This window comes from Prosopis cineraria, unplaced genomic scaffold (genome assembly GCF_029017545.1).
Source record: "Prosopis cineraria cultivar Desert tree isolate PC_DT_omini unplaced genomic scaffold, ASM2901754v1 PC2, whole genome shotgun sequence".
Classification (NCBI taxonomy): domain Eukaryota; kingdom Viridiplantae; phylum Streptophyta; class Magnoliopsida; order Fabales; family Fabaceae; genus Prosopis; species Prosopis cineraria.
The window spans coordinates 15,732,415-15,758,786 of NW_026555333.1; the positions used below are offsets into that span (position 1 = coordinate 15,732,415).

The 26,372-nt window shown below is 32.4% G+C and overlaps 2 protein-coding genes across 2 annotated transcripts; both read left to right on the plus strand.

Moving 5' to 3' along the window:
• Positions 1-426: 426 nt before the first annotated feature.
• Positions 427-1,369, plus strand: LOC129304241 (uncharacterized). Its single transcript, XM_054943938.1, has one exon. The coding sequence runs from the start codon at positions 575-577 to the stop codon at positions 1,184-1,186; it is 612 nt and encodes a 203-aa protein (XP_054799913.1). The 5' UTR covers positions 427-574; the 3' UTR covers positions 1,187-1,369.
• Positions 1,370-10,709: 9,340 nt separating this feature from the next.
• On the plus strand, positions 10,710-12,933 carry LOC129304239 (putative pentatricopeptide repeat-containing protein At1g09680). The gene has a single exon (XM_054943935.1). The coding sequence runs from the start codon at positions 10,783-10,785 to the stop codon at positions 12,592-12,594; it is 1,812 nt and encodes a 603-aa protein (XP_054799910.1). The 5' UTR covers positions 10,710-10,782; the 3' UTR covers positions 12,595-12,933.
• Positions 12,934-26,372: the final 13,439 nt, after the last annotated feature.

Genomic DNA, 26,372 nt, shown 5'->3' on the forward strand with positions numbered 1-26,372 from the left:
GGAAGCTCAAAATTATAATATTTAAACTGTTAAGTTTAAACTGGTTTAATGAAACGTTTTGTTCATAATTAATTTAACTAAGATTCGACTGTAATTTTTATCATTAATCTTTGAATTAGTATCATAATCAGATCAATGTCCAGTTTCAATACCTTACTCAAAATGCAATTCCATGTAAAAGGGAAATATCCAGAACCCTTTTTTACGAAGTGACGCCATGAAAGTGACTGGTTTTTGGAGAATAAATCTCTTCTTGTGTAGACAAGCTAGAAGAGTACACGTACCAGAATAAAACATATCCTATAGGACCATAAGCTCCCACGCATCTTCAATCTCCAGGTGGTCCCTAGACCTCCATTTTCAAATTGAATGATCCTATTAAATTCTGACAACACCGCCAGAACTAAAGTTGAAGCCAGCCAAGAAAGTCACAAGTGAAAACCTGCTCGACCAACTCTCATGTATACTTTTCTTATTTTCCAAGTCCTAATTTTCTATATTACACTGCGTGGAGCTTGGCTTTCCCACACATCCTATTCTCTCCTTCACTTCTCTGTCACCAAACTTCCCCTTCATGGCCTCCATGCTCTTGATCAGACAGAGAATCCAGCCAAAGGATCATCGGGAGACTGATGTTTTGGCCATTGAGAAAGCAGCTGCATGGGTGTGGCACCAACGTAGTTCATCATCAGGCTCCGAAGGAAAGATCATGAGAGAGTTCCACACCACAAGAACTCATCAACGCGATCACCAGCCTTCTCGTTACAAGTTGGAAGCAATGAAAATGGCTTCTTCTTCTTCCCAGGAAACCCTGGTTGATGATGATGAGCGAGCCAAGAAGAAGCTGCCTCTTCTTGATGCCTACGAAGTACGTAGTATTTTAACGAGACTGGACAATCTCGTGGCAGAATCTAATCATGACAAACCATGTAGTTTGAATGATAAGACGAATATGGGTCGAAGGATGAAGAAGAAGGTGGGAAAAGGGATATGGGAAGGGCGCAGAGTGATGTGCAGCGCAAGGAAAGAAGACGTGGTGGATGGAAGAAGAGGCTTTAAGGGCTGTCAGATTCAGCTTTCTGCAATGTGTGTACCTGCGACTAAGCGTTCAATACCACAAGAACTAATGGTGCTCGTGCTTTGTAATAATCTTCCCCCCCCCCCCCAATCTGTCATCGTCAAGTAAGTTATTATTAGTTTGAAGACCGAGTTAGGATATCGAATTAACCAACATCTATCTTAACTTGTAATCTGAGAATTGTTTTTGATTCTGTAGATATCTTGTTTGTAGTAGTTATCGAAGCTAAGCTGGAAAAGGGGATAATACAAGAACAAATGTTTCGTTTGGTTACTGAAAAAGGAATGAAATATAATTAATTAAAAAAATTAATATAAAAATGAATTAAATCACCTTTCTCCTCATAGTAAGCATGCATAATAAAATTTATTAATATATATTATAAATGTAAAAATTATCATACCTTCCAAAAATCTCATAAATCATGATTTTCAATTTTATGAACCAAATTACCTCTTTCCTTTATAAATGTAATTGATTTTTTTTTTTTATCATTTCATTTTTACCTTTATTTTTTCAATCTGTTTCATTTTATTCCTTTCTAGTAACCAAACAGGATTGAAAGGTTTAACTATGTAACTATCGGATACTTGGTTCAATTGATAAGGAAGTTGCACTAGCTAGTTTAATCATAGATCTCGAGTTTGAGTTCTAAATGTAGCATTATTGTTGGTAGAACTTCCGCCTGAAAGGATCCCGTTCTGGCTCAATCCTAACTGAGCTCCTATTAAAGTCTCATCAGCTTAACATGAGGCGAGTGGATGCCAGGTGCCCAACGCCCAAAAAAAAAAAAGGTTTAACTATATGTTTGGAACATGGTTATGCAGTGATTTAAGATGGAAGCATCGATCTTTCATGAAATTTTGTTGTTTGAGGATACTTCTAGTCATAATTTAATTATTTTCCTGTCTGGAGGAGAACAAATAAAGTTTTATATTTGTTAGTAGTTATGGCTTCAAGGATGATGGATTATCTTGGTTGTGAGAACGGATTCTGGTCCTCCTCTCTTGAGTGTTGTTTTGCAAGAGTAAAGGTCTAAGGATGGAGTTTGGCTAGTGTTTTCAGTTTCTGTCACATGCATATTCTGGTGTCTTTCTCTCTCTCTCTCTCTCTCTCTGTGTTTTTTTTTTTTATTTTGGCTTCATGTGATGATAGGTTTGTTATGGTGTGTGGCGTTAGTTTTGTTCCGTATGTTGTTCACTGAGATGTCTGTGTTAGTTGTATCATTCATGTCTTTTGCTTTTAGATTTTGCTGATGTTGTTGTATTACTTGCTGTTCATGGCCTAAAAAAGAGATGGTGCATTTTCATTCCAATGGGAAAATCTTATTGAGGTCATTTTCCCGCATAATAAAATCTATGCTCTTGCACTTGTTACCTATTTATATTATTTAGTATATGAAAAGGAATCAGTCTAATGCAATAGAATTACTTGTCATTTTAATTAAAAGGTTTTTTTTTAATTGGATTGGGTTGTATTTAGAGACTGGTTTTAATTTGTGTCCTTATAACAGTTTAGAGTTGGTTTTTGGCAATTTACAACTAATATTTATGAACTTGCAACTCATCAATATCTCATCAAAAATTATATACATGGCTATTATTATTATTTTTTTATAAATGATATTCAGCAATTTATAACCGATCTTCGAGAATTTATTATACCAATTAGAACCTAAGTTCTTCATTGTACTTTTCCAAACTGTTAGGCTTTAATGTCATTTTTTTTTTAAATAATTTTATCAGCAAATAAAAAGTTCAAGTCTAATAGAAGATACTAGTTTGAAAAACTTTACATCTAATACTTAATCATGACTCCTCCAATAGAAAAATATCTATAAACTAAAAAAAAAAAAAAAGCTTGATCAATGGAAGGTTTAGTGCATGTTTGATTTCATGTTGAAACTAATAATAAAAATCAGGACTTTGGTAAAAATACGTAAATACTTACTTGCACCAAAGCCAAAACGATTAAATGATTTTGGTAATTTTAAATATAAAACCAACTTCGTTTTTTAAACAACGCGCTTAATTTTGTGAATGACAAGTAAACTTAAATGTTGGGCCCTTTGGGACCCATTCATTCATGCAAAAGAAATGGAACTTTTACGTTCACGTAGATCATTAAGATTAAATATATAAATCTAGAACCTGCATAAGTATTTCAAGTTTAGACAATTCATGAATGTACGTATGAATTCAATATATTGTCCATCCGTCAGATGTTTTGCCTCTTCATTCATTTCAATGCAGTGACGTGCGTGAAGCAAACCCACACACACACCATCGTCGTCATCATCAATAATTCAGGTTGTTGGGTTTCTGTTAGACTGTTACATACAATAGCTACTTTTCTGTTAAATTGATTAATTGTTGAGCTATATATATGACATGAATATGATTGGTTTAATCAATTGAGATCCTTATTAATTAGCTGCACTATTCTGTGGTATTTGAGAAGTGAAATTGGATTTTCATATTAATTAATTGGTAGCTTTAAAATAACTAATTACTATATAGGCTCTCTTATTTCAGTTAAAGCAAACACTAAGTGCATGTGTTTGGATTAAAAATATCTGCAACTAATGTTAAAACCAACTGAGATTAGGGAAAAAAAATAGTCTGTAATTTTAACATGATTTATGTTTAGATAATTTTTTTTTCAAAAGTCAATTCAACAAACCTATTTGAATGATTTGATTCAAAAGTCAATTGAAATGTATAATAATAAAAATGGACATAAATTTTTTTTATTGACTTCCTCCGTCCTTATATATAAGATATTTTTAACTGAATCAAGTAAACTAATAAAAATTAATTATCTAATTAAAAATTTAGTAACATTTCAACTTTGCCCCTAATTATTGTAAATAAAAAGTGAATCTCTTTTTTTAAAGTAAATTAATGAGGATAGTTACCTTTTTCTTTTTTTAATTTAATAAAAAAATAATGATCCATTTATTAAAAATTATGCTAAGAGTCTCTTATATTTAAGGACAAAAAATATTTTAAAAAATTTTTATATATAAAGACGGAGGGAGTATATTTTTGTGATGAGTTTGATATTTTTAGGAAAAAAAGATTATAAATTTAGTGACATATATTTTTATGATTAAGTTGATATTTTTTAAGAAAGAAATATTAAACTTTAAGTTCTTACAATTATATTTTAAAAATGTAGAATTAAAAAATCTAAAACAAAAATTAAAAAGCTAAAGTTGGGCCTTTTGATCCAGAAACACTAGCCATGGCCATAGAATATCTTACCTTGGGTTATCAAGCTCTATCATTTTTATTTTTTATTTTTTTTGAATAAGATTTTCTATTCAAAGCTCTTCGTGTTTTCCTTCTTTATTTCCTTCCATTTTTTTTTTTTATTCAATCTTTCACCGACAGCAAGCTCCACAAAGGATAGAACAAGAAAAAACCCAACAGACGAACGAATTACCCAGCCTTGACGGAGCAGACACTACAACAACGTTGACAGAACCCACGCCCACAGTATGCAATGACGGCCAGAAGAGACGGAGGTAAGTCAAGCAACAAATTTCTACTTCTTGAAGATAATGGTGAAGAGTTACCATGAGCACAGGTGAGTAAGGACAACAGAGAGATAGATCACTCACTTGACAAGCAACTCACTTTTCTAACTTGCCATTGCTTTAGAAGCTCATTCTTTGAGCTTTAGATTTGACACTCAGTTATCACCAAAAGCACTTCTGAAAAAAAAAAAAATTGTCTACAAATAAGATTAAAATTTTTTTGATGAACTTTTGACACTCCAACTAAGCTTTGGACTTTGGATCCTCCTAACCTTAATCGGGGTGTTTATCCAAACATACCCTAAGTACCTAATTGGATGCAAAAATAATTGATTATTTTGGGCAAAATCATGATTTAGGTAAAAAATACTCAAACACCTCCATTTGCTCATGATCAATTATTTGACTCAAAACCAAGTTTTGGCTTAAATTGGGGGAAGTTGCTTTAGAATTTCAATTCTACTATTATGTGTATTAATTATTGGGTTAAGGGTCATTTTTGTTTATAAACTGTACATGAAAGCTCACAAATAAACTTAAATTCAACTTGGGATCAATTTTATCTCTCAATCTTAGAATTTTGCTTCCTCCGTGTCCCCGATGTTAATTATCTGTTAATGGGGTTCACATGAATTTTTTAAATATTTTTTAATAATAAAATATAGTAGTAGAACCCACTTTATATTTTTTATTATATTTTTGAGATTAAGGGTCTAAAATGCCTCCTGAGTAAGTGAAAAGGATCAGAATTACCCTTAAAATTAAGAAAGGGTCATTTATATCCCTCAACAATTAAAATTTTTTATTCCATTCGTACTATCTGCTATGTCAATTTTCACCATTAGTGAGACCCACATTTGAATTTTTTTAATATTTTTAATGAGTACTATCATTTTTTAACATTTTTTATAAGTTTTAAAAAATACCCCTCTCTCTTCTCCCTCTCTCCTCTCTCATTCCCCCTTCATTTCCTCTTGTTTGCTCGTTCTTGGATTGAAGAAAGTAGAGTAGCAATAGCAGAGCACCCAGCACGTTGATTGCAGTCTTGATATCGTCATGAATGACTAGGCTGAAGAGTGCATTGAAAGCATGTTCCTACAATGGTTGGTGGAATTTTGGCACCATTTGGCAATGACAATTTTGAGGGCAAGGTTAGGAATTATGATAGAAAAATCAAGCTTGGAGCCATTGAATAGCCATGTTGTGAAGTTCAAATTCTTACAAGCTTAAATAGAGACTCAAATGAAGGTGTAACTTGAGCCCTGAGGAGACCTACTGAAAATATAAAAAAATGGTGGGACCCATTAAAAATATTAAAAAAATAAACATGGTGAAATTTGATGAAATAGACCATAGGATGATGGAATCACAAATTTTAGTGATTGAGGGATATAAATAACCCTTTCTTGACTCTAGGGGCAATCCTGACCCTTTTCACTTAGTTAAAAGGTATTTTAAACCTTTAACCCTTTATTATTTGTTAGAAATACTCACCTACCAAATGTAATATTTCAAAAATTTATAATTTGATTAAGTAAAGTAAGTAGAGTAATTGAGTTAATTAGTGAAATGTGTGGCCAAAGAGATCTAATATATGTATTCAGTTGTGATTTCAACCCTAAATATGGGTCCGAAGTAAAGTCAGGTTACTCAAGCATTAAAAAGGGAGAAAATATTAAGGAAATATTTATGTGCCACATGCCACGGCATGCAGTACAAGTGCCACAGTGCACAAATGATGATACATAAAGAAGAGGCCGCTTTATGTTGTACTCTGCGGCACGTGGCTAAATTTCTAGTTAAACTAGTCATTGTTTGTTCAAAAAATCATAGAGAAAGAGAAGGAGAAATGAAAGACCCGAGGTTTCTTTGTTCTTTAAAGGTTTAGGAGCATTTTAAAGCTAGAAAACATCTAAGGTAAGATTCTTAAACTCTTTTCCTCCTTTTCTCTTCCATTTTCTTGAATAGTTAAGTTAGGATTTGAGTTGAAATGATAATTTCAGTCTATATGAGTTATAAGTCTGAACTCATTGGCTAAAATAAAGATAATGTGAGTTATTTATAGTATTTGAACCTAGTGTTAATGGTTTTATAATTGTTGGTTAGTGAAAGCCATTAATGGATGACTTTTGCATTTATAAGGGTTATAGGAAGTGTTCAATGGCCATTAATGGTGGTTTAATGGTTCATTAATAACAATGTGAGCTTAAAACACTTAGTAGACCTAATGGGTATGATTGGGAGTGAATTTGTAAGTTTGGTAAAAGAAGATAGTGGAGTTAAGGGGTAAAAATTATTCGAATAAGGGTATGGATGGTTATCCTTATGATTGAATTGTAGATTGTAGATTAACTAAATTTGGCACCATTCAACTTGTGAAGAGCTTTAAAAGTTTGTATTTTGAGGGAAAACCTTTGACCTCTTAAAGGTTTGAGGTAATCGAGAAAATTTAATTTATACTTTTATGTGTTAGTTAATTTTATGTTAGGAAGATTGATTTAAAAACTCAATGGTGTTTGTAAACTTGTGTTTAATGCAAATTTGACAAGTTGATAAAGCATATATTGTGCAAGTATGCATATGGGTTGGTATGAATGAAATATATAGTTATACATACATGTTTGGTGACAAAGTAGAGCATGCATCTATTTGAAAAATCAATATCATGAGTTATTATGCATACTGAGATATGTAGAGTATGATAGAGTCAAATTATGAGTAAGATATGATTTGAGGAAAGTATATATGTACATATTATGTGTCGATTTATACATGGCATAGTCATTGATGGCGAGAGTTTTCTTATAAGGAGAGGAGTAAATGTGGTAAATCCGTATGATATTGACAGCTTACTTTTGAAATCAGAAGCTAGCCTTAGCACCAACCATTGAAATTGAGAAGTAGCTATTGTCTCATAGTTGATTAGGGATTGTTTTACTTATTCCTTAAGAGACTCAAATTTAACTAGTCTCCATCAGTTCAAAAGGAAGCTAGATTTGAGGTATGGCACCTCATGATTATTAGTATGAGGAAAAACCACAAATCACAAGTAAGTGAGGTAGCCTTGGCCAAGCAACTCCTCATGAGTGGAAAGCTTGGTTAGTCCAAGTTATGGATATAGCCACTTAATAGCCACCAGTTTTATGTCAAAAGTATCAAGAGGATATAAGGTTAGCAAAGATCATGTATTTCATATTCCAACCACATAGTTGTTATCATTGTGGTCTGATGTGTCTTGTTAGGGGCATATGATCATTATTATTGTGACCTCATGTATGCATTGTTGATATATGCAAAGATATATGTTTGTGTTTAACCACATGTTTGTTAGTTTTGTGACTGAGGCAACCTTTGAAAGATATGCATAAATTGTTTGCAAAAAGAATAATTATTGCCATTTGCATTTTTGATTAATTGATATACAATTGTATAGGCTAAATTGATCTTAATTACTGAGTGATTATACTCATCCCTTATTTTTCAATATTACAGAGAGTAGCTCTTCAGGCCAAGATCGGGGAAAATTATCGGAGGCTTAGGATTTTGTGTAAATCCTACTAGTAGACCTCTTAATTGTATTTATGTGTATTTTGAAATATTATTTTTCAACTAGGAGATCGTGTGATTCTTTTTGACTACTTGCACTTTTGTTTTTAATGATTATAATGTATTTTGTACCCTTGATTGTTTATGATAGGATGGAAAGCTCTATAGGGTTGAAATATTAGTGCAAGTAGGGTATTATGTAATCAAGTGACGTTGATGATTATTTTATGGATTTATGCAAAATTAGCTCCCCTTCATGTTTTATGAATCAAGGGGGTTGAACATGAAAATTATAATTTATTTATGATTGATTGATTATAGTGTATTGTATGAGTTCATAATAGTCAATTGTGTGTAGTTTAAGAGTTAGTGTAGGCTTTTGGCATTTGATTTGAAAAATAGACACCCTAGATATGTGCATTTATGGAAAAAGGAATGAGTTTTGAAAAGGGTGTCCAATTATTGATAAAAAAAAAAAAGATTTGGTTGTGAAATCAATGTCATTAGTTAGAGTTAGAAAAAAACTTTTTGTAGATACCAGATCACCTTAATCGAACGTTGAATGAAGAAATGGAATGCATTAGAATTTTGTTGCAAGTGCTGTCATTTGGAAGCTCTATGCTTTCATGAAGCATAAATGCAACACACCGCGGTGCATGGCACATAGATAACACACTGTGGCACATCTGTAATATGCCGCAACGCTCCTATATACTGCACTGTTTTGTTATTTTTAAATATTTTGCAAATGCATTAAGTTGCTTAGGATCTCATGCTTCTGCATATGTTCTAAACTCTAATTGATTGTTTAAAGAAAGTGTTTTGGTATATTTTTATTCATGAAAACTTAGGGTTCTCACTTTTGAAAATTATACCATTGGGTAATCTATGTATTATTTCTTGATTATCTTTATTTTTTGGAGATTAACTGTGTTTGTGTTTGAGTAGGAGTTTTACACCAAATATACCCTTGCACATTATTATCTTTCAACAATGACACGCTCTTTGGTTTTCTTTTCGGTGAGAAATTTTTTTTTTTTTTGGGTATGATGTGAAAATAAAATTTTTGTTTCCATCAAATGTATGCTCTCACGTCTTATATAAGCATGCTAAAATTCTCAGATTTTATTTATTTATTTAGTGCTAGGTGTTACTTGATTGACGTATTTTTTGTGCAAGAATGATCATTAACTAGAGAAGAAAACATAGATGTGTTAAACTATGTTTTCGATTTTGCCATTATATGTGGTTATTATTTATTTTCTTACATCAATTAAATTATTAATATTTCACCAACCATTTGATAATTTCTTTCTGGTGAATGTGTAAACTGCACATCCTCCTCTCACCTCAAATTCTCATTTTTAAACCTCCTGCAACTATATGGAATCTTTTTTAAGACTCCACCTCTCAAATAAAATATTATATTATAATGTTAATTATTGAAATTATAAAAGATTATTCTATTTTAATATTATTTTTAAATAAAATTTTCATAATTAATTAGGTATATAAGTTAAATAATATATTTTACTTGTTAAATAAAGTTGAAAAAATTTAATAACATTATATGCAACATTATCAATACTTTAATTTTCAAAAGTGTCTTTTATTGTAATTTCTGCATCTGAAATTAATTTCGACTAAATCATTCAAATATATTTAATTTTATTAAAATTAATTTTAAAAAAATAATATCTAAAATGATCACATTATAACAAAATTGATTATAATCAAAATTAATTATATTAATTAATTTTTCATAATTAATTATATTCAACTAACATCCAAATGAGTTTTAAGACATTGGGTAATTACTTGTAATCATGTTTTTAGGAAAACTAATTTCTATGTTGATTGGTTAACTCACACTAAGTTTTAAATAATAGTGAAATTGCCCTTAATTATTCAAATGAACTTGTTACATTTTCTATCAACTAATATTGTTCTAAAATATAGCATTGTAAAAAGTTAATAGCATAATTTTTTTCTTTTTTACAAGTACCTTTATTAATTGTATTGTAGAGACAGGTTATATAAAAAGAAAAAGAAAGTAAATGTAATTAAAATAGATATTGATTTTAATTAGATGGTAATCTTAGAAAGTAGTGATAATTTTTTACCCTTTAATAATCCAAACAACTTTTTAACTACATTTATAATCATTATAAAAATAATTAAAAGTACTTCATATTTTAGACTGAACTGAACAAATTGATACCATAGCTTTTTATTCCATACAGAGAGAGGGAGAGAGGGAGAGAAGAGTGACTATGTTTGTGTTTGCAATTACGCATAAGCTTTTTTTTTTTTTTTGTACAGGAAAATGTCAATTAAATAATTAATTATGTATTTTACTCTTCTTTGATAAATAACATAAGACTCAATTGAGTAGCTTGATATATGTTGGGATTAATTAACTTAATAATTTTTATTGACTAGTGATTGCATCCACTTCCCTGATTTAGTTTTTTAATTATAAAATATGTAGCTTCTCAGAACCCTGAAGTAATTCGTGATGAACAAATAGAGTTGTGGATTGAGGAACATCCGAAAAGATTGGATTTTTGAAACTTGAACGATATGATGTGATGAACAACTGACTGAAACCGAAGACATGGTCAGCCTAATTCAGAAAATCTCGAAAACCTGTAATTTTCTCTGTGAGTCTTTCTACCTCCTATGCCCATCGTCCTCTTACAGCTCCATTTCGTCCAACCCCTGGTATGCTCCACCAGTTCTCCGCAAAGACAACAATGACATTCTCGCAACCATCTCCGAAGCAATCCACAATTCTCAATCAGAGCCTCTGGATTCTTCTCTTCGAAGGATCCTTCCTTCACTCAGAGCCCATCATGTGATCAATCTCATTAACTTCAACCCTCGTTCTCTTCCCCCTTCTTCTCTCCTTTCATTCTTCAATTGGCTCGCCTCTCGCCCTCCTTTTCGCCACACTATTCAATCATATTGCACCATGGCTCACTTCCTCTGCATTCACCGTATGCTCCCTGAAGCTCAGTCTCTCATGCAATTCTTAGTGTCTTGGAAAGGCAAAGACTCTGCTTCTGCATTGTTTGATTCTGTTTTCCAAACTAGAGGTACCCACCAATCCAATCTTGTATTTGATGTTTTAATTCATGCTTATACGGATTCTGGATTTGTTGCGGATGCCATTCAATGTTTTCGGTTGGCTAGGACAAATAATGTTCAAGTTCCGCTTCGTTGTTGTGGTGATCTGCTTGAGAAGATGATGAAGTTGAAATCAACCGATTCTGCCTGGGCATTCTATTTGGAAATCTTGGATTCTGGATATCCTCCAAAAGCTTATAACTTCAATGTTTTGATGCATAAGTTTTGTAAGGAAGGTAATATTAGAGGTGCCCAATTGGTATTTGATGAAATGGGGAAGAGACGGGTGCGTCCTACGGTTGTTAGTTTCAACACTTTGATCAATGGTTATTGTAAATCAGGAAGCCTAAGTGAGGGGTTTAGGTTGAAGAGTGTCATGGAAAATGAAAAAATTTTTCCAGATGTTTTCACTTTCAGTTCTTTGATCAACGGGTTGTGTAAAGAGTGTAGGTTAGATGAGGCAAATCATCTGTTTGATGAAATGCTCAAGAGAGCTTTGGTTCCAAATTATGTTACTTTCACCACTTTAATTGATGGGCAATGCAAAGATGGGAAAGTTGATTTAGCCGTGAAAAATTTTCAGCTAATGCTAGCTAAGGGCATCAAACCTGACTTAGTCACATACAATGCAATGATCAATGGCCTTTGCAGGGTTGGAGATTTGAAAGAGGCTAGGAAGCTTCTTGATGAAATGAGTGCAAATGGTTTGAAGCCTGACAAGATCACTTACACGACGCTAATAGATGGATTTTGTAAGGATGGAGATCTTGAGCTGGCCTTGGATATCAAGCAAAGAATGATTGAAGAAGGGATTAAACTTGATGACGTAGCTTTCACTGTGCTTATTTCCGGACAATGTAAAGATGGAAGAGTTCATGATGCGGAAACAATGTTGAGGGAGATGTTGAATTCTGGTTTCAAACCTGATGATGCCACATTCACTATGGTTATTGATGGTTTCTGTAAGAAGGGTGACACTAAGATGGGATTTAAGCTACTCAGGGAAATGCAAAGGGATGGACATGTTCCAGGAGTTGTGACATATAATGTGCTTATGAATGGACTATGCAAGCAAGGTCAAATGAAAAATGCTCAAATGCTGTTAGATGCAATGCTTAATTTGGGGGTAGTTCCAGATGATATTACATTTAACATTTTGCTAGATGGTCATTGCAAGCATGGAAGTTCTAAAGAAATTGAGTTATTTAGAAGTGAGAAAGGACTTATTACAGATTATGCTTCTTATACTGCACTTCTTAGTGAAGCAAGTAAAGTATCCAAAGATCGCATAAAGAGATGATTGCTACTACATGTGTTATTTTCTGGAAATCCATACTTGGTGGATAACATGGCTTACAAGTAAACATCTCCAGAGTTAACTGAAGCATCTTAATCAGCTCTTGCATATTAGCCGTGCTGATAAAGGACATCTTCAAGATTTAGGTTTATTGCCCAAAAGAACTTTTCAGAAACCAAGAGAAGTCTCTGTCGTTTTACTAAACCCTTGTCATCCTTGAAGTTCTCTCTCAACTTATAACTGTAGATTGGAACTATATGCCTCTTCATGTTTCTGTAATGGATGATTTTTAAATGGAGGTTGAGGTCTTTTTTTTAGGCCCAATTCAACCTTATCATGAAAGCAGCTTGGCTTGTAATGTGAAAGTCGGAAGCCAAAGTAAAGTATACTGGCTTACAAATGAGATACTAAAAGCTACGATTCACATGCCCTCGTTAATTGTACAGCAAGGGCTCTGATGGCAATTACCTAATTGCTCACTGATATGCAAAGTTGACTAGATGCTTCTTCCAGTATCTTGGGTTCCTTTTAGACCTGTACCGAGTATTTTACCAAGTTCGACTAGTTTCCCTCAAGGAGTATCCTATGTGATGATGATGTCGATTCTCACGCCTTCAATGTGCATTTTTTTGCTTTCATGTGTGCGCTTTTTGGTTTATTACTTTTGGCCATAGGCGCAGAGAGGAATCAAACTTCATTGGTCTGTTGAAAAATAACACAGAACTGAATGACAATCTTCATTGCTCATTCTGAGTCATGTTGGGGATTCTATGGTAATCCTTATCGTAAGAGGTCTTGTCTTTGACCTTGCCTTGGATCTATCTATGTTTTTGTCTTTACCATTCTACTGTGATCATGAAGTTTTCTGTCAACATGAGAATGAGTTTCATCTCCAAGGGCATGTTTGGTAAAAAGGAGAGGATTTTCAAGAAAAGGAGGAGAGAGAAAATATCTCTTATGCGATTGGTAGGCCATGATAGTTTTTTTTTTTTTTTTTTATCAATTGGAAAGTTCATTTCCATTAATCATGGGAATGAGTGTTGCATCAATATAGCTCAGGAAATGCAACTTGCCTTAAAGTTAAGAACCAAAAAAAAAAAAGGTTACTCTTTATAGTTCAAAACTAATTATCTTTTTTTTATTAAGGATATATTATGTCATTGCATTTCTTTTCAATTTTTATGTTTTTTGTTTTCATTCATCCCAAACATGCATATTGGTTTCATGAAAGACCCATCACTTTTTTTTTTTTTTTCATTTCAATTCCCATTCCCATTTTCTTTTTCTTGAAGTCCTTTCTAATGTACCAAAAGAGATTCATATGGCAATCCTGCTAAATGATCACAGTCACAGATATGAATTATACATTTCTTATGATCTCCATGTACTGATAATTTTTACATGGTGATTAGGAGAATAATTGTAAGTCGAAGGGGTTACTTGATTAGGAAATTGCATATGCTCAAATAGGGGATTAGTAGATGTACAAACCTTCTATTGATTGAGTGATTCGCTTTCTGTGTCGTTTTTTTCTATTTTGAATCAAATGCGAAATCGAATAAAAAACAAGAGAAATTACATTGAAGTCCTAAAATTACTAGTGTTCATTTCATCATCAACCTCCCCCTAATGCAAGATGGTAGGTGATTAAGGGTTCAAAAATTGAATTGTAAATCATGAGCTACTTAGCTAGAATATCAGCACGTTTAACACACTCTCTCGGCAAAAAAAATAAGATGAAGAGTCCAGCTCCTTGCAATACTTGTTCTTGCTGTTTCAACGAGATCAAGGTAATTAAGCTGATAGCTTACACAATAAGATCAAACAAAGGTTTTTGAATCCATAATGTGGTAGAAGCAATCCACTTTGTTTTGTTGGGATAATCCCTCGTGTAGCGCTCAATCCACTGGAACAGAACTTGTTAGTCATCTGCCAATCGACATTGTTCTTGGATTATGGCTGCTTAAATATGAGATCTAAAATTCGAGTTTGTGTGAATGTAAAAAACACATTTGAAAAAGTTACTTATAATTAGACCTGACAACATGAAACAAAACAAAAGAACAGAACTTGTTTGTTATCTTGAATCCGGTTCCCTCTCATAACTCGCTTGTATCTGAAACCCACTTTCAGAGTTTTCATCAATGATTGATCTTGCTGAGCATTGAAGAATGTAGCCATAACATCTAATGAAGCTGCCGTGGTGCTTACTTTGTATAAAACTCTTCCCTGCATGGCAGCATCATTATTCAGGTTCCATGTTAACCAAGTTGTGCTTTCGATGCTGTTGAATGATTATCTATCTCCATTCCAATAAACCTCTCCTCATCCTCAGTACGGCTGTTTGCACTTTGTTCAACTGCAAGCCGAAGAAAGGACTTGGATCTTTTTCTGGGATTATTCAATGAAGTCCAGATCTTTCTCCATATTTTATTGCTAGTCTCCTGGGTACCTGTAGATTTTACAATCCAATTTTTTTTTCCTCGTCGCCTTCGTAATTTCTTCTCAAATTCTTTACTTTTTTACTCACACCCTGTTTTCTTCCTCGAATAATACGCAAGTTTCCTTTTCTATGTATTCCTATGATCCTATTTCTAAGTTGTTTTTAATATATTTTATCAAAATTAATAAAAACATTAAAGCTCATTAACCATATCTAAAAATTGAATAACTTTCTAATTTTACCCCTATTAAATATATATAATTTAATAATATATTTCTTCTTAGGGAAAAAGAAAAAAAACTGTGGTAAAAATTTAATAATATGGCTTATAAATAAGATTAAAAAAACTTTTTTCTCCACCTTATAAATAAAAATTACTCTTTTTCTTTAAAAATATAAGGCATTTTTTAAAAAATTAAATGTTTAAAATGTAAAGCATTTTTAGTCTTTTAAGGTGTAATCATTACATATTTTCAAAAGTGCCCATATTGATAGTGACTTTATATTTATTATAGGGTATTTAATAGAAATAAATATGAAAGGATAGGATTAGTTTAAAAGTAAGTAATTACTTTATTGGGGTAAGATTTAGTTAAAAATGTTTTACATTTTTTAACGGAAGGAATATATATTTAAAAAAACTCTCACAAATTCCTTCTTCTTTCTTTCTTGAATAATTACTTTGAAGTCCCTCATTAAAATTCTAATTACAAAAAAAACTTCACGGTATGCACTAATTACTCTCAAGTCGGATTGTATGACAAAAATGTGTAAGAACTACCACTAGGATATATTAAAAATACTAATATTAATATATATTAAAAATATAAAAACCAACAGTTATGTGGCTTTTGTAATAAAAACAACTTGGACATAATAAGATAAGGGGAACACAAGCCCCACTGTCACAAATTATGACAAAGACTTCACCATTCAAATACGTGCATAGATCATGGGCCTTCGTGATCACCAATTGATCCCATCCACATAAATATGTTCTAGTGGTGCTCCTTCCCTTCTTTTTATATTTTCTCACTCGTGTTCTCTCATCTCTCACACCACATTGATATTATCAGCCTTCAGCCAGCTTCCTTTCTTAATTAATCATCCGTATCAATGACAGTAGCAGCAGCAGATCTGACGAAGATCATCATGGCCTAAACTAGATTCGTCTTTCCTCTTCAGCCTCCCCTCTGCTTCTTTAAATATTGAAGTACTTTTGAGTTTTTAACCATATTGGTTAATGGTTACAGTTATATATTTATTTTCCTTACATTTTCTCCCCATATTTGGACTATTATATTTATAAAAAATAGTACATGACATGACGTGACGTGTAGTAATAATTTCTCCTCCTGCTTCATGAATGCATGCGTAAGAGGAGCAGAGCAGGGACAGTTCACGCTTCTTAAATCTGATTTTCTTTCAGCCGAGTCACTCCAAATCCGCCTATCACTCTCTTCTTTTTCAGTTTATAAAAATGGAGAGAGTAAACTTGAGTTGGAGAGAGTAAAGAACAGAGAAGGATTGAGAGATATTGAAGCGGATAATGAAGGATAGAAATGGCAGTTCAAGTACACAAGTAAGTGGCTACATAGAGTTAGTTCTGGTGGCTGATGTTGGCAATGGCCTTGAAGACTTTCCTGACCTTCCATGGGTCATGGCCTTAAGCTCTGCCATTGCCTACCTATGGAATCAAGAAAGTTCTAATGTAATTGCGCACCAACACTCTCAGCTACCAGAACTTACTCCATCCAGCCTCTGACTTGGTTCAAGATCCTCATGCTTAGTGATACTGACAAATGTTGAAAGCAGATGAGATTAGGTTGAGATGAAACTAAATACAAGACAATGCAATAGGTACCTGTAAGTACACATGCTTGCTATTTCAGGTTGTGGCACATCTGGATGAATTATGGCATTCCCTGGGTTCATGTTTGAATTTGCTTATCAAGCTTATTTCTTTTAATTTTCTCCAAAAAGAAGAAATGATGAAAAGCGTGTTTCTGATTATGAATGTAAACATCTTATTCCTGCTTATGGTTTATTTTAACATTTATAATATTATTTTTTGAATATCAAGCTCTTCTTTTTTCTTTTAAAGAGATAATGAGTAATTAAATATATGCCATGTACCCATAATATTTTGTTAACGTTAGAGGGAGTCACAGTGATTTACAAGTTCAAACTGCTAGCCTGCTAAAAGCTCACACGGCTAGAGGCCTGAAGATCTCTATGACCTCACAACCACTTAGATCTTCAAGATAATATCATATGCAATTGATATCGTACCCTCAACAATAATATTTTCAATTTTACACATTTCATTTTGGTTTCCAATACCGTTGTAACCCAAAAAAAAAAAAGTAACTGTAAAAAAAATCACCAGATCAAGTCAAATTAATAATTAAAATAATAACAATTAAGCATCTTGTAAGAAAGTTAATTTTTTTTTTAAATATTTTCAGTTTTGAAACATATGATAATGAGTACTGAATTTGAAAAATTAAACTATGATAAGATCTTGATTTGATATTTTATTTATTTATTTTGAGAGAATGATAGTTGAATTCCAATGGAGAGAATTAATGAAAATTAGGTCTTGATGCAATTTTTAAAAGAAGTTATCAATTTAAACATTTATAAATTTTGGAGTGCTGATTGTAAATAACATATTTAAATTCTATTTATAATTTTAAATTTGTAATTGGGATTTTGTTTGCAACTATTTAAAATAAAATTTACAATTCATTTTTAAAAAAATTTGTCCAGCAATAATTTATTTAATTTATTTTGATTTTATTATTTTCTCTAATTTTTTGCATGAGGTCCTTACTGCTCATTCTCGCTTACTATTTCATAGATTTATCACTGAAGAAATGTATAAACATATCGCACATATATCTAATTTTGATAAACTGAAATTAAAAGTATTGAAAAAGAGGAATGGATGGTAAGAAAACAGTGGAGACCAGAGATATGAAGGAAATGATCCTGTGGGCTGATGCTTGAGCCCTCAACACAAGTCAATGGCTTTCTACTGGCCATTTGTTTAAACCCTATACAACCACTGAACCAATGCTCAATTCATTTTCATTGCTGATGTTGGTTTAAAAATTGGATACTACATGTATCAAAGGCTGTGTTTAGAACCAGGAGATTCTATTATTGGAAAGCACTTACTAGAGAGGCTCCATTTCTCACCTTTTCCCTCTCATCATCGTTGAATCAAAAATTCAATGATTCAGATTTTTAATAAAATTATTATTTTAATTTTATACAAAAATATATAAATAAATTTGACCTATTAAATTTTAATCTAAATAATTTAAAGGTATAATTTTTATTTATATAATTTATATAAAATCATAATGATAATTTTATCAAAAATTAAATCAATCGTTGAAAAATTTTAATCCAAAATGATGAGAGGAAAAAGGAGGGAAATTTAGGGGATGGAAAAGCAGAGATCCCTCCCGTGGAAAATTCAAGACTCACAGGTTCTCCAGCACATTGACAACCAGATCTCCCTTGATACAAGAAATATTTGGCATCTATTTAATTGTGTTTTCATATATTGGCCCATTAAATCCATAGCTTAAATCGATGGACTTGGACCAATAATTCATGACTTCAACCTCTCCACACGCCCGTGATCAAGAAACGCTCTCTTTTATCTCTTTGTTTTTAAACAAAAATTCTAGATGGGCCAGCAAGTTATGTTAGACGGGTTAAAACTTGTAAATTCAGATCTGAGATGATGATGATAAAAATAATAACAAGGGAGACAATTCCCATAATTGAACGGAAAGTTGGGCCACGCGACTAGAATCTTTACACAAAATATGATTGCTGTTCGACTCGGTCAAACGCCATCTTCGAATCTTGCGATTTCCGGGTTCCCATCCAATAAAAATACAAAACAAGCAACATGCAGTAAAGGTTCAGGAAAAATGAATTGATCCTTACAATTTTAATTTAATTATAATTTAATTTCTCATTTTAACTCATTATAATTTAATTTCTGAAGTTTTGATTTAATTATAAATTCATTCTTAAACTTTACTTTTTATAATTTAATTCTTAAAGCTTCAACCTCTTTAACTCTTTAATTTGGTCCCTGTATTTTAAAAAAATAAAATTATAAAAATTCAAAATAATTTAAATTTTTAAAAATATTTATAATATTTATAAGGATTAAAAGGATTTAATAATTTAAAATATTAATAATAAGTTTTAAAATATTTTTAATTTTTATAATTTTATTTTTTAAAATATAGGAATCAATATTGAAGAGGTTGAAACTTTGGGAATGAAATTACAAGAAATAAACTTTAAAAACTACTTTATAATCGAGTCAAAATTTTAAAAACTGAGTTATAATTAAGTTAAAATTATAAAAATAAAATGATTAATTTTCTAAAATTTATCATCACTAATCCTCATATTCCATTTAAAAATAATAATAATAAACGAGGAAAGCTAGAAAGCAACTGCTATTACACAGCAAGAAGGAAAAAGAGAAAGATCCTCCAAATGTAAAAGGTAAAGCCTGAATATGATTTAGTAAGGCGGTCAACTTCCATGTTCTCCTCTCTTCAAACGCATCCAAGCTCGGCAGTTCAATCTTGAAAAATCATATTATGACATTTAAGGTTCAAGCCCCAATCAGCATTAATGCAATCATTATTTCCCCTCTCTAATCAAATTAAGGACACTAATCCTCATATTCGTATTAGTTCTAATGCTCCTATGAATCCTAGTGGCAATCCATTCAGAATTGCCATGTATGAATTAAATTTAAACGTGATGCCACAAGTACGCCGGGATTGAATGTTTTCACCCTAGATGACAATGAATTACCAACTTTGCTTGCAAATATCACCCAATTACACCCAATGGTGAATGCAGAACCATAAATTAATGGGGGCATATATTAAAAATAATAAAAAATATTTTTTGGTACAATAGAAAATAACCTAATATATATATATATAAAATAAATATTTAGTTTTGTAAAATAATATTAGAAAATGGAGAATTAAAATGACTTTTTTATAAAAAAATAATATAAATTGAAATATAATGGATTCAAAATTTAAAATCTATTGAACTTAAGTAAAATATAAAAGAACATTTTTTAATTCAAATATATTTTAGTTTAAGTTTAGGGCTCAAAACTATTGGAGTAATGGAGACAAATTTTTAAAAATTCCACCTACCCTTGGCAAATTTTTTCAACTTTGCAAATTTTTTCAAGTTGAATGGGGGCACTTGCCTGCTCTTATTTACATGTGCATCTTTTACTGATTACAACCCTTATTCATGCAATGAACCTATAAATCGCAAAGTTTGCAAATCATGTCCATGTGAATACTCTATAATTGTGCCTTAAATTCTCTAATTGAAGTGAATTATATCCCTAGTTTGAATTTGAAATATCTGCTCATCTCATTTGGATTGTATTTGATGTAATTAACTTAAATTTGCACTAGACTTATACAACTCTGACCTACTATCATATGCAATCTCATCACTTTCACAGTCTAAAAAGAGTTTTAAACTCATTATCTACATCCATAGGTACAGCTTGGTACCATAGCATGTGACATAGCATTGTTAATCAAATCACCATCTACACGTTTAAAAGAGTAATCATTTCTATCATACTTCACTATCACCTTCAAATCTAACTCAATACAAGTTATCCTCATTTTCAATGTCTCCCATTGTTTGATTCACTATATCCGACATACCTAAGACATATACTTACCCATAGTACAAATTGGATGTGCGTTGCATTATTTATTTTAAACATTGATTACTTTGTAAATGTACTTCCTTCATTTTTTTTTATATAGGAAACTGCCATATGTCTTTATAGTTCCTGAGCTCTAAAGAGACGTCAATGGTGAACATTTAGGGTTACTTTGATGAGGTGGGCCACCTCACAAAGCTGGACCCTCAGGACGTGTGGCTTTCGATGTCACACAATGGAAATGCTTGTTACATTGTGTTTCACAACCTCAATGTCGGGATTGGCTCCTAAGCCTTGTTTTTGCCCATTGCTTTCACTTATTTCAGCTGGTACAGGGGGGTTGAGGTAGGCGAAGTTGATGGTTTTGAAGAAGTCGGAGGAAGGGGCTCAGAAGGAGAAGGTTCTAGAATGGTAACAAGAAGGCCAACACCAGGAGGGCTTAAAGGTTTTAAGAACAGAGGACAATCTCATCGGTAATGTCTTGAGTGAGGATGGTTTGGCTTATGGCCATGCCGATGTCGCTGGCTCCGATAACGGAGATCTTGTTGTGTCTCTTGGTGAGAGGGAGAGAGGAGCAGTGTAAAGCATGGACTTGAAGAAGCTAGAGAAGAAAACATTCTAGTTTGATGCATGATATGAGTCTAGAAGAGGAGCAGGATGGAAGAGAAGGAGGTGACGTGGAGAGGAGAGAGATCAGAGGGGAGAGGAACCAGATAATGTGGGAGTCATCTTCCTTTCACCAGTAGAGTCGAGAATAAGGGTCGAGCCTGAAGGGCAGGGCTTAGAGGGCCGAGCCTGAAGGCCCTATTTAAATAAGGGTTTGGGTTTTAAAAATTATTTTTTTAAGTAACCGAGCTTGAGGCTTGGCCCTGATAAGCCCTGTAAAAAAGAGCTTGAGCCCAGGCAAGCCCTCCAAGCTTGATTAATTTTTTTAAGTAATATAAAATAATAGTGTAAAAGTAAAATGTGATTTTTTTGTCTAATCCAAACCTTACCCTTATGTTAATGACTTAATGTAAAGCATGTCTACGTTTTTATTATTAATTTTAAAAAAAATCAATCAGTTCTCAGCCATTTTTGAACCATTCTTGTGTTAGGAAAAGCCATTTTCAAACCTCACTCAGTTCTCAGCCACCTGCCTCAATCCTCACACAGTGAACCCTAAGTCCTGAACCTGCGAGCTCGAAGCTTCTCCCTCAGCCTCACGTCATCGCCATCGCTCCTTTGCCTCACACCAATGTTGGGTCCCTCGCCCTTGCCCTCGCTCCTTTGCCTCATAGAGTCACAATCTCAAACCTCTTGTTCTCATTCGCTTGAATCTACTCGGATTTCCTTCTCTCCTTCTTCTCTATCACAGCTTGTCGACTATCGCAACTCCCTCGCTCGTCTGAATCTTTGTCTCCTTCTTTTTTGTCTTGGTCATCTCCTTCTTCTCGTCTCTACTCTGCTCTCCTTCAGACCTTCATGCCTCACATCTCTGCTTCTTGAATCTTGTCTCTCCCAGTCGATGTCTCTACTTCCTGAATCTTGTCTCTCCAAGTCGTTCCTCTTGGCTTTCACAAGTTAGTCAATTTCCAACACATCATAGTTTTTTTAAATTACACATAACCGTGACTTAATCAATTAATCACCCACCTGATTAACTTTGTTTAATTTTTTGACTTGGATTATATCATAGAAAATAATTTATTCACCTAATTAAATAACAATGATGTTTATATTTGCTTTGATGTTGTGTCATGATTTTTTGTAAAATGGTGATATGATGTTGTTGGTCTGAGTTTTAATACATGGTTTTTAATTTTGATAATGTGGTTTATGCTTATTTGCACAGTATGTCATCCTCTAGTGCCAAGATTAATGAAACTAGTAAGAAGTTAGTTAAAGGGGATGGTAAAAGAGAATCAACTCTCACCCAATTTACTACATATAGTATAAAACTACCTAAGAAAGCAAAAGGTTTAACTTCAGCTGATTGAAAATCTTTCTCTAAAGTGGTTAATGAATAAGGGATAGTAAAGGTAAAGTGTAATGGCTGTGGCACTTTGTTAGCATGTGGTGGAAATTATGACACTTCACATTTGAGTCGTCATATTAAGTAATGTGTAGCTCTTCTAAAGTTCCACAATGTAGGCTTGATGATGTTAGGTAATCAAGGCAATGTAAGATGTAGACAAATCAATAATTCACGTATAAGGGAGTTGTTAGGGATGTTGATTGTTGTACATGATTTGCCATATTCTTTTATTGAATTTCCTCTTCTTAAGGAGTTGCTTAAAGAATGTAATCCTAATGTTAAGCTTATAAGTAAAAAGACTACTGTGTCAAATGTTAGAAGATTGTATGAGGTACAAAAAGATAAGTTAAAAGTGATATTATCAAAGTGTCCTAGTAGAACATGTTTGATCTCTGATTGTTGGACTTCTATAACATTTAAGGGTTATATTTGCTTAACAGCACATTTTGTGAATGAAAATTAGAAGCTTAATAGTAAGATACTTTCTTTTTGTAAAATGAAGCCTCCACATTCTAGACATGAATTAGCCAGTAAAGTTTTTGAGAGCTTAAGTGATTGAGGGATTGAAAAGAAAATTTTTACAATTACTTTGGATAATGCATCTGTAAATGATTGTATGGTTGAGATCTTAAAAAGAGGTTAATTTTGCAAAATTATTTGATTTGTGATGGGAAATTTTTTCATGTGAGGTGTTTTGCACATATCTTGAATTTGATAGTTCAAGAAGGTTTGAAAGTGACAAATGTTACAATAAATAAAATTCGAGACAGCATTAAATATGTTAAGATATCTGAGTCTAGGATCAAAATTTTCAAGCAATGTGTTGAGCAAGTTGGTGGTATTGACACCTCAATGGGATTGCGATTAGATGTGCCTACTAAATGGAATTCCACTTATGACATGCTTGAAAGTGGAATTAGATACAAAAAGATCTTTTGTTTGCATGTCTTGTCGTGGCAGTAATTTTAAGCATTCCTTATCAAATGAAGAGTGGAGGAGAGCAGAGGAAGTGTGCATTTTTTTACAACCATTTGCAATGATTGCAACTTTAATTTCTGGCACATCCTATCTAACCTCCAATATGTATTTTGGACAAATAGCAAAAGCTAAGATTTTGTTGAATGATACCATTAACAATCATGATCCTGTGATTTCTAGTATGGCAACTAGAATGAAAGATAAATTTAACAAGTATTGGGGTGATTATAGTGTGATCCTTTCAATTGGAAGTGTTTTTGATCCACAAGCAAAACTTAAAGCAATCAAGTATTCTTTCTCTTTGATTGATCTTATGGATTACCATATGAAAGTTAATAATATCAAACAAAAGCTATATTATATCTTTGATCAATACAAAGAGATAGGTGATCTTCCATTAATGTCACATTAAGTTCAACTCCAATACAAAGTCAACCAAGCTCAAGCATAAGTGGAAGGATGGTAGAGAAGAAGAAGGAGCCAACCATGTCTTGGACTCAATTTTATGGTGTCAGTTCTTATTTATCTAATACACCTTATCTCATTACTATTGGTTTATAATCCCTTATTTGATACTTTTTTGTTTTATTTTTTAAACATAGAATTTTCTTAATTTCAAGAGTAAGGATGTTTCTTCTGTTGGGAAATCTGAACTGGATTATTATTTGGAAGAAGCTTCTCTTGATGGTCACCAATTTTCAGAGTTAGATGTGTTGCATTGGTGGAAGACTCACCAACAATAATTTCCCAATCTTTTAAAGATGGCATGCGATATTTTAAGTATTCTGATCACTATGGTAGCTAGTGAATCGACTTTTAATATTGGTTCTTGTGTTCTAACAAAGTATCATTTTAGCCTCCTTCCAGATAATGTGCAAGCATTGATTTGTACCCAAAATTAGTTACATGGTTTTGTGCTGCCATTATGTGGTAATTTTCGTTTTGTAAAATGTTGTCTTGTGATATATGTGAATGTGCATGTTTAATAATAACACAATTTTGTTCATTTTTATTATAGGTGAGAAAGAAGTGGTTAAAGAGTATATTGATATTGAAACCCCTTTACCTTCAACAAGTAGACTTACTTCTGAGAGTTCTAATGTTTTATTTGTAGATAATGAAGATGAGGAGGATATATGTTTTGATTGATGAATACGTATTGTTTAGATTTTTAAATATATTGTTTAATTTTTAAAAGATTGTGAGGACTTTAATTGTTTTTAATTTCAAAATATTTTAATTAATTTTTAATTTTTAATTTATTTTAATTTTTTAGAATAGGACTTTCGGGCCCGACCTTGAGCCTTGAACATAAGGGTCGGGCCTCAGAAAAAGGACTGAAAATGGAGAACGGGGTTTAAGAGTCAGGCCTGCCGGTTTTCCCAGCTTTATCCACCAAAACGAAACCTCTCATTTTCCTTCCCATCCTCTTCTCTATTCTTAGTTGTTAATTTCATCTATGGCTAAAAATAATCCCCACTTAATTGGACGATTTTCAATGAAAATAATAATAACATACAAACATGAATCAAAAAACAATAATATAAGAAAATATGGAAAGTAATCATTCTTTCAGAGAAATAGATTCATGTGGCTAAAAACAATAACACGCAAACATGAAAAAAAAAATCAATAGAAGCAAAAAAAAAAACTGCACTTGGAAAAAATGTACTGGATGAATTTCAGAAAAACAGCAGATTATACCAAAATAATTTCTTTACAAGCAAATCTTCCTCTGATTTCAAAAATCTTTTTGATGCACTGTTCAATCAAACTGCAGCAGTCGAAAGTTTCCTTCTTCCTGCTATTTACTTCATCGAGTTCCCGCACTTTCATGGAGAAAAATATAAAATAGGTTGTCTTTCCAAAAAGTGTAGCTCCATTAAGTGAGAATTGTTTTCAGCTACAGATAAAATTAACGGCTAAAATTAGAGAAGAGGATGGGAAGGAGGAGGAGAGGTTCCGTTCCCTTCCTCCACTTAACAAACCCTCCTTTGCCTCTCCATTAAAGCAGACGAGAAATCTGAACTTTCAAGATTAAGATTAAATATTTTTTTATTTTAAATTTATATTTTTAAAATAAAAAATATATAACATGGGGTTTCGTTCTCGGGGGAGACGAAAAGGAGAGGTTCCGTTATGAGGGGTGAGGGGATTGGGGAAGGGAAGGCAAAAATATTAAAAAATGCATGTGAGGCCCCTATTTAATGTTTGTATAAAAATGCAAGCATAAGTCAAACAATTCAACGCAAGCGTGTCGAATTAGCAAAGTCTAACATGTTCAGAGATAGAAATAATTTTTAGTTGAGTTTAGGATGTTTCGCATGCTTTTTGAGTGAAGTTAAAAGATAAAAATAATTTTTTAATATATAATGAGACTCACATTAATCATCCAATCATATATTTGAAACATCACTTTCACTTTTTTATTTAATATTTTCTGCATCACATTTTTAATATTTCTTCAATAATTTTCCACACTTCTTCAAAAATCTTCAATGTACATCTAAGAAAAAAATCTACAAATAATTTCAATTATCATCCATATTTCTTCAATTCAACATATTTTCAAAAAAAATTTCTTG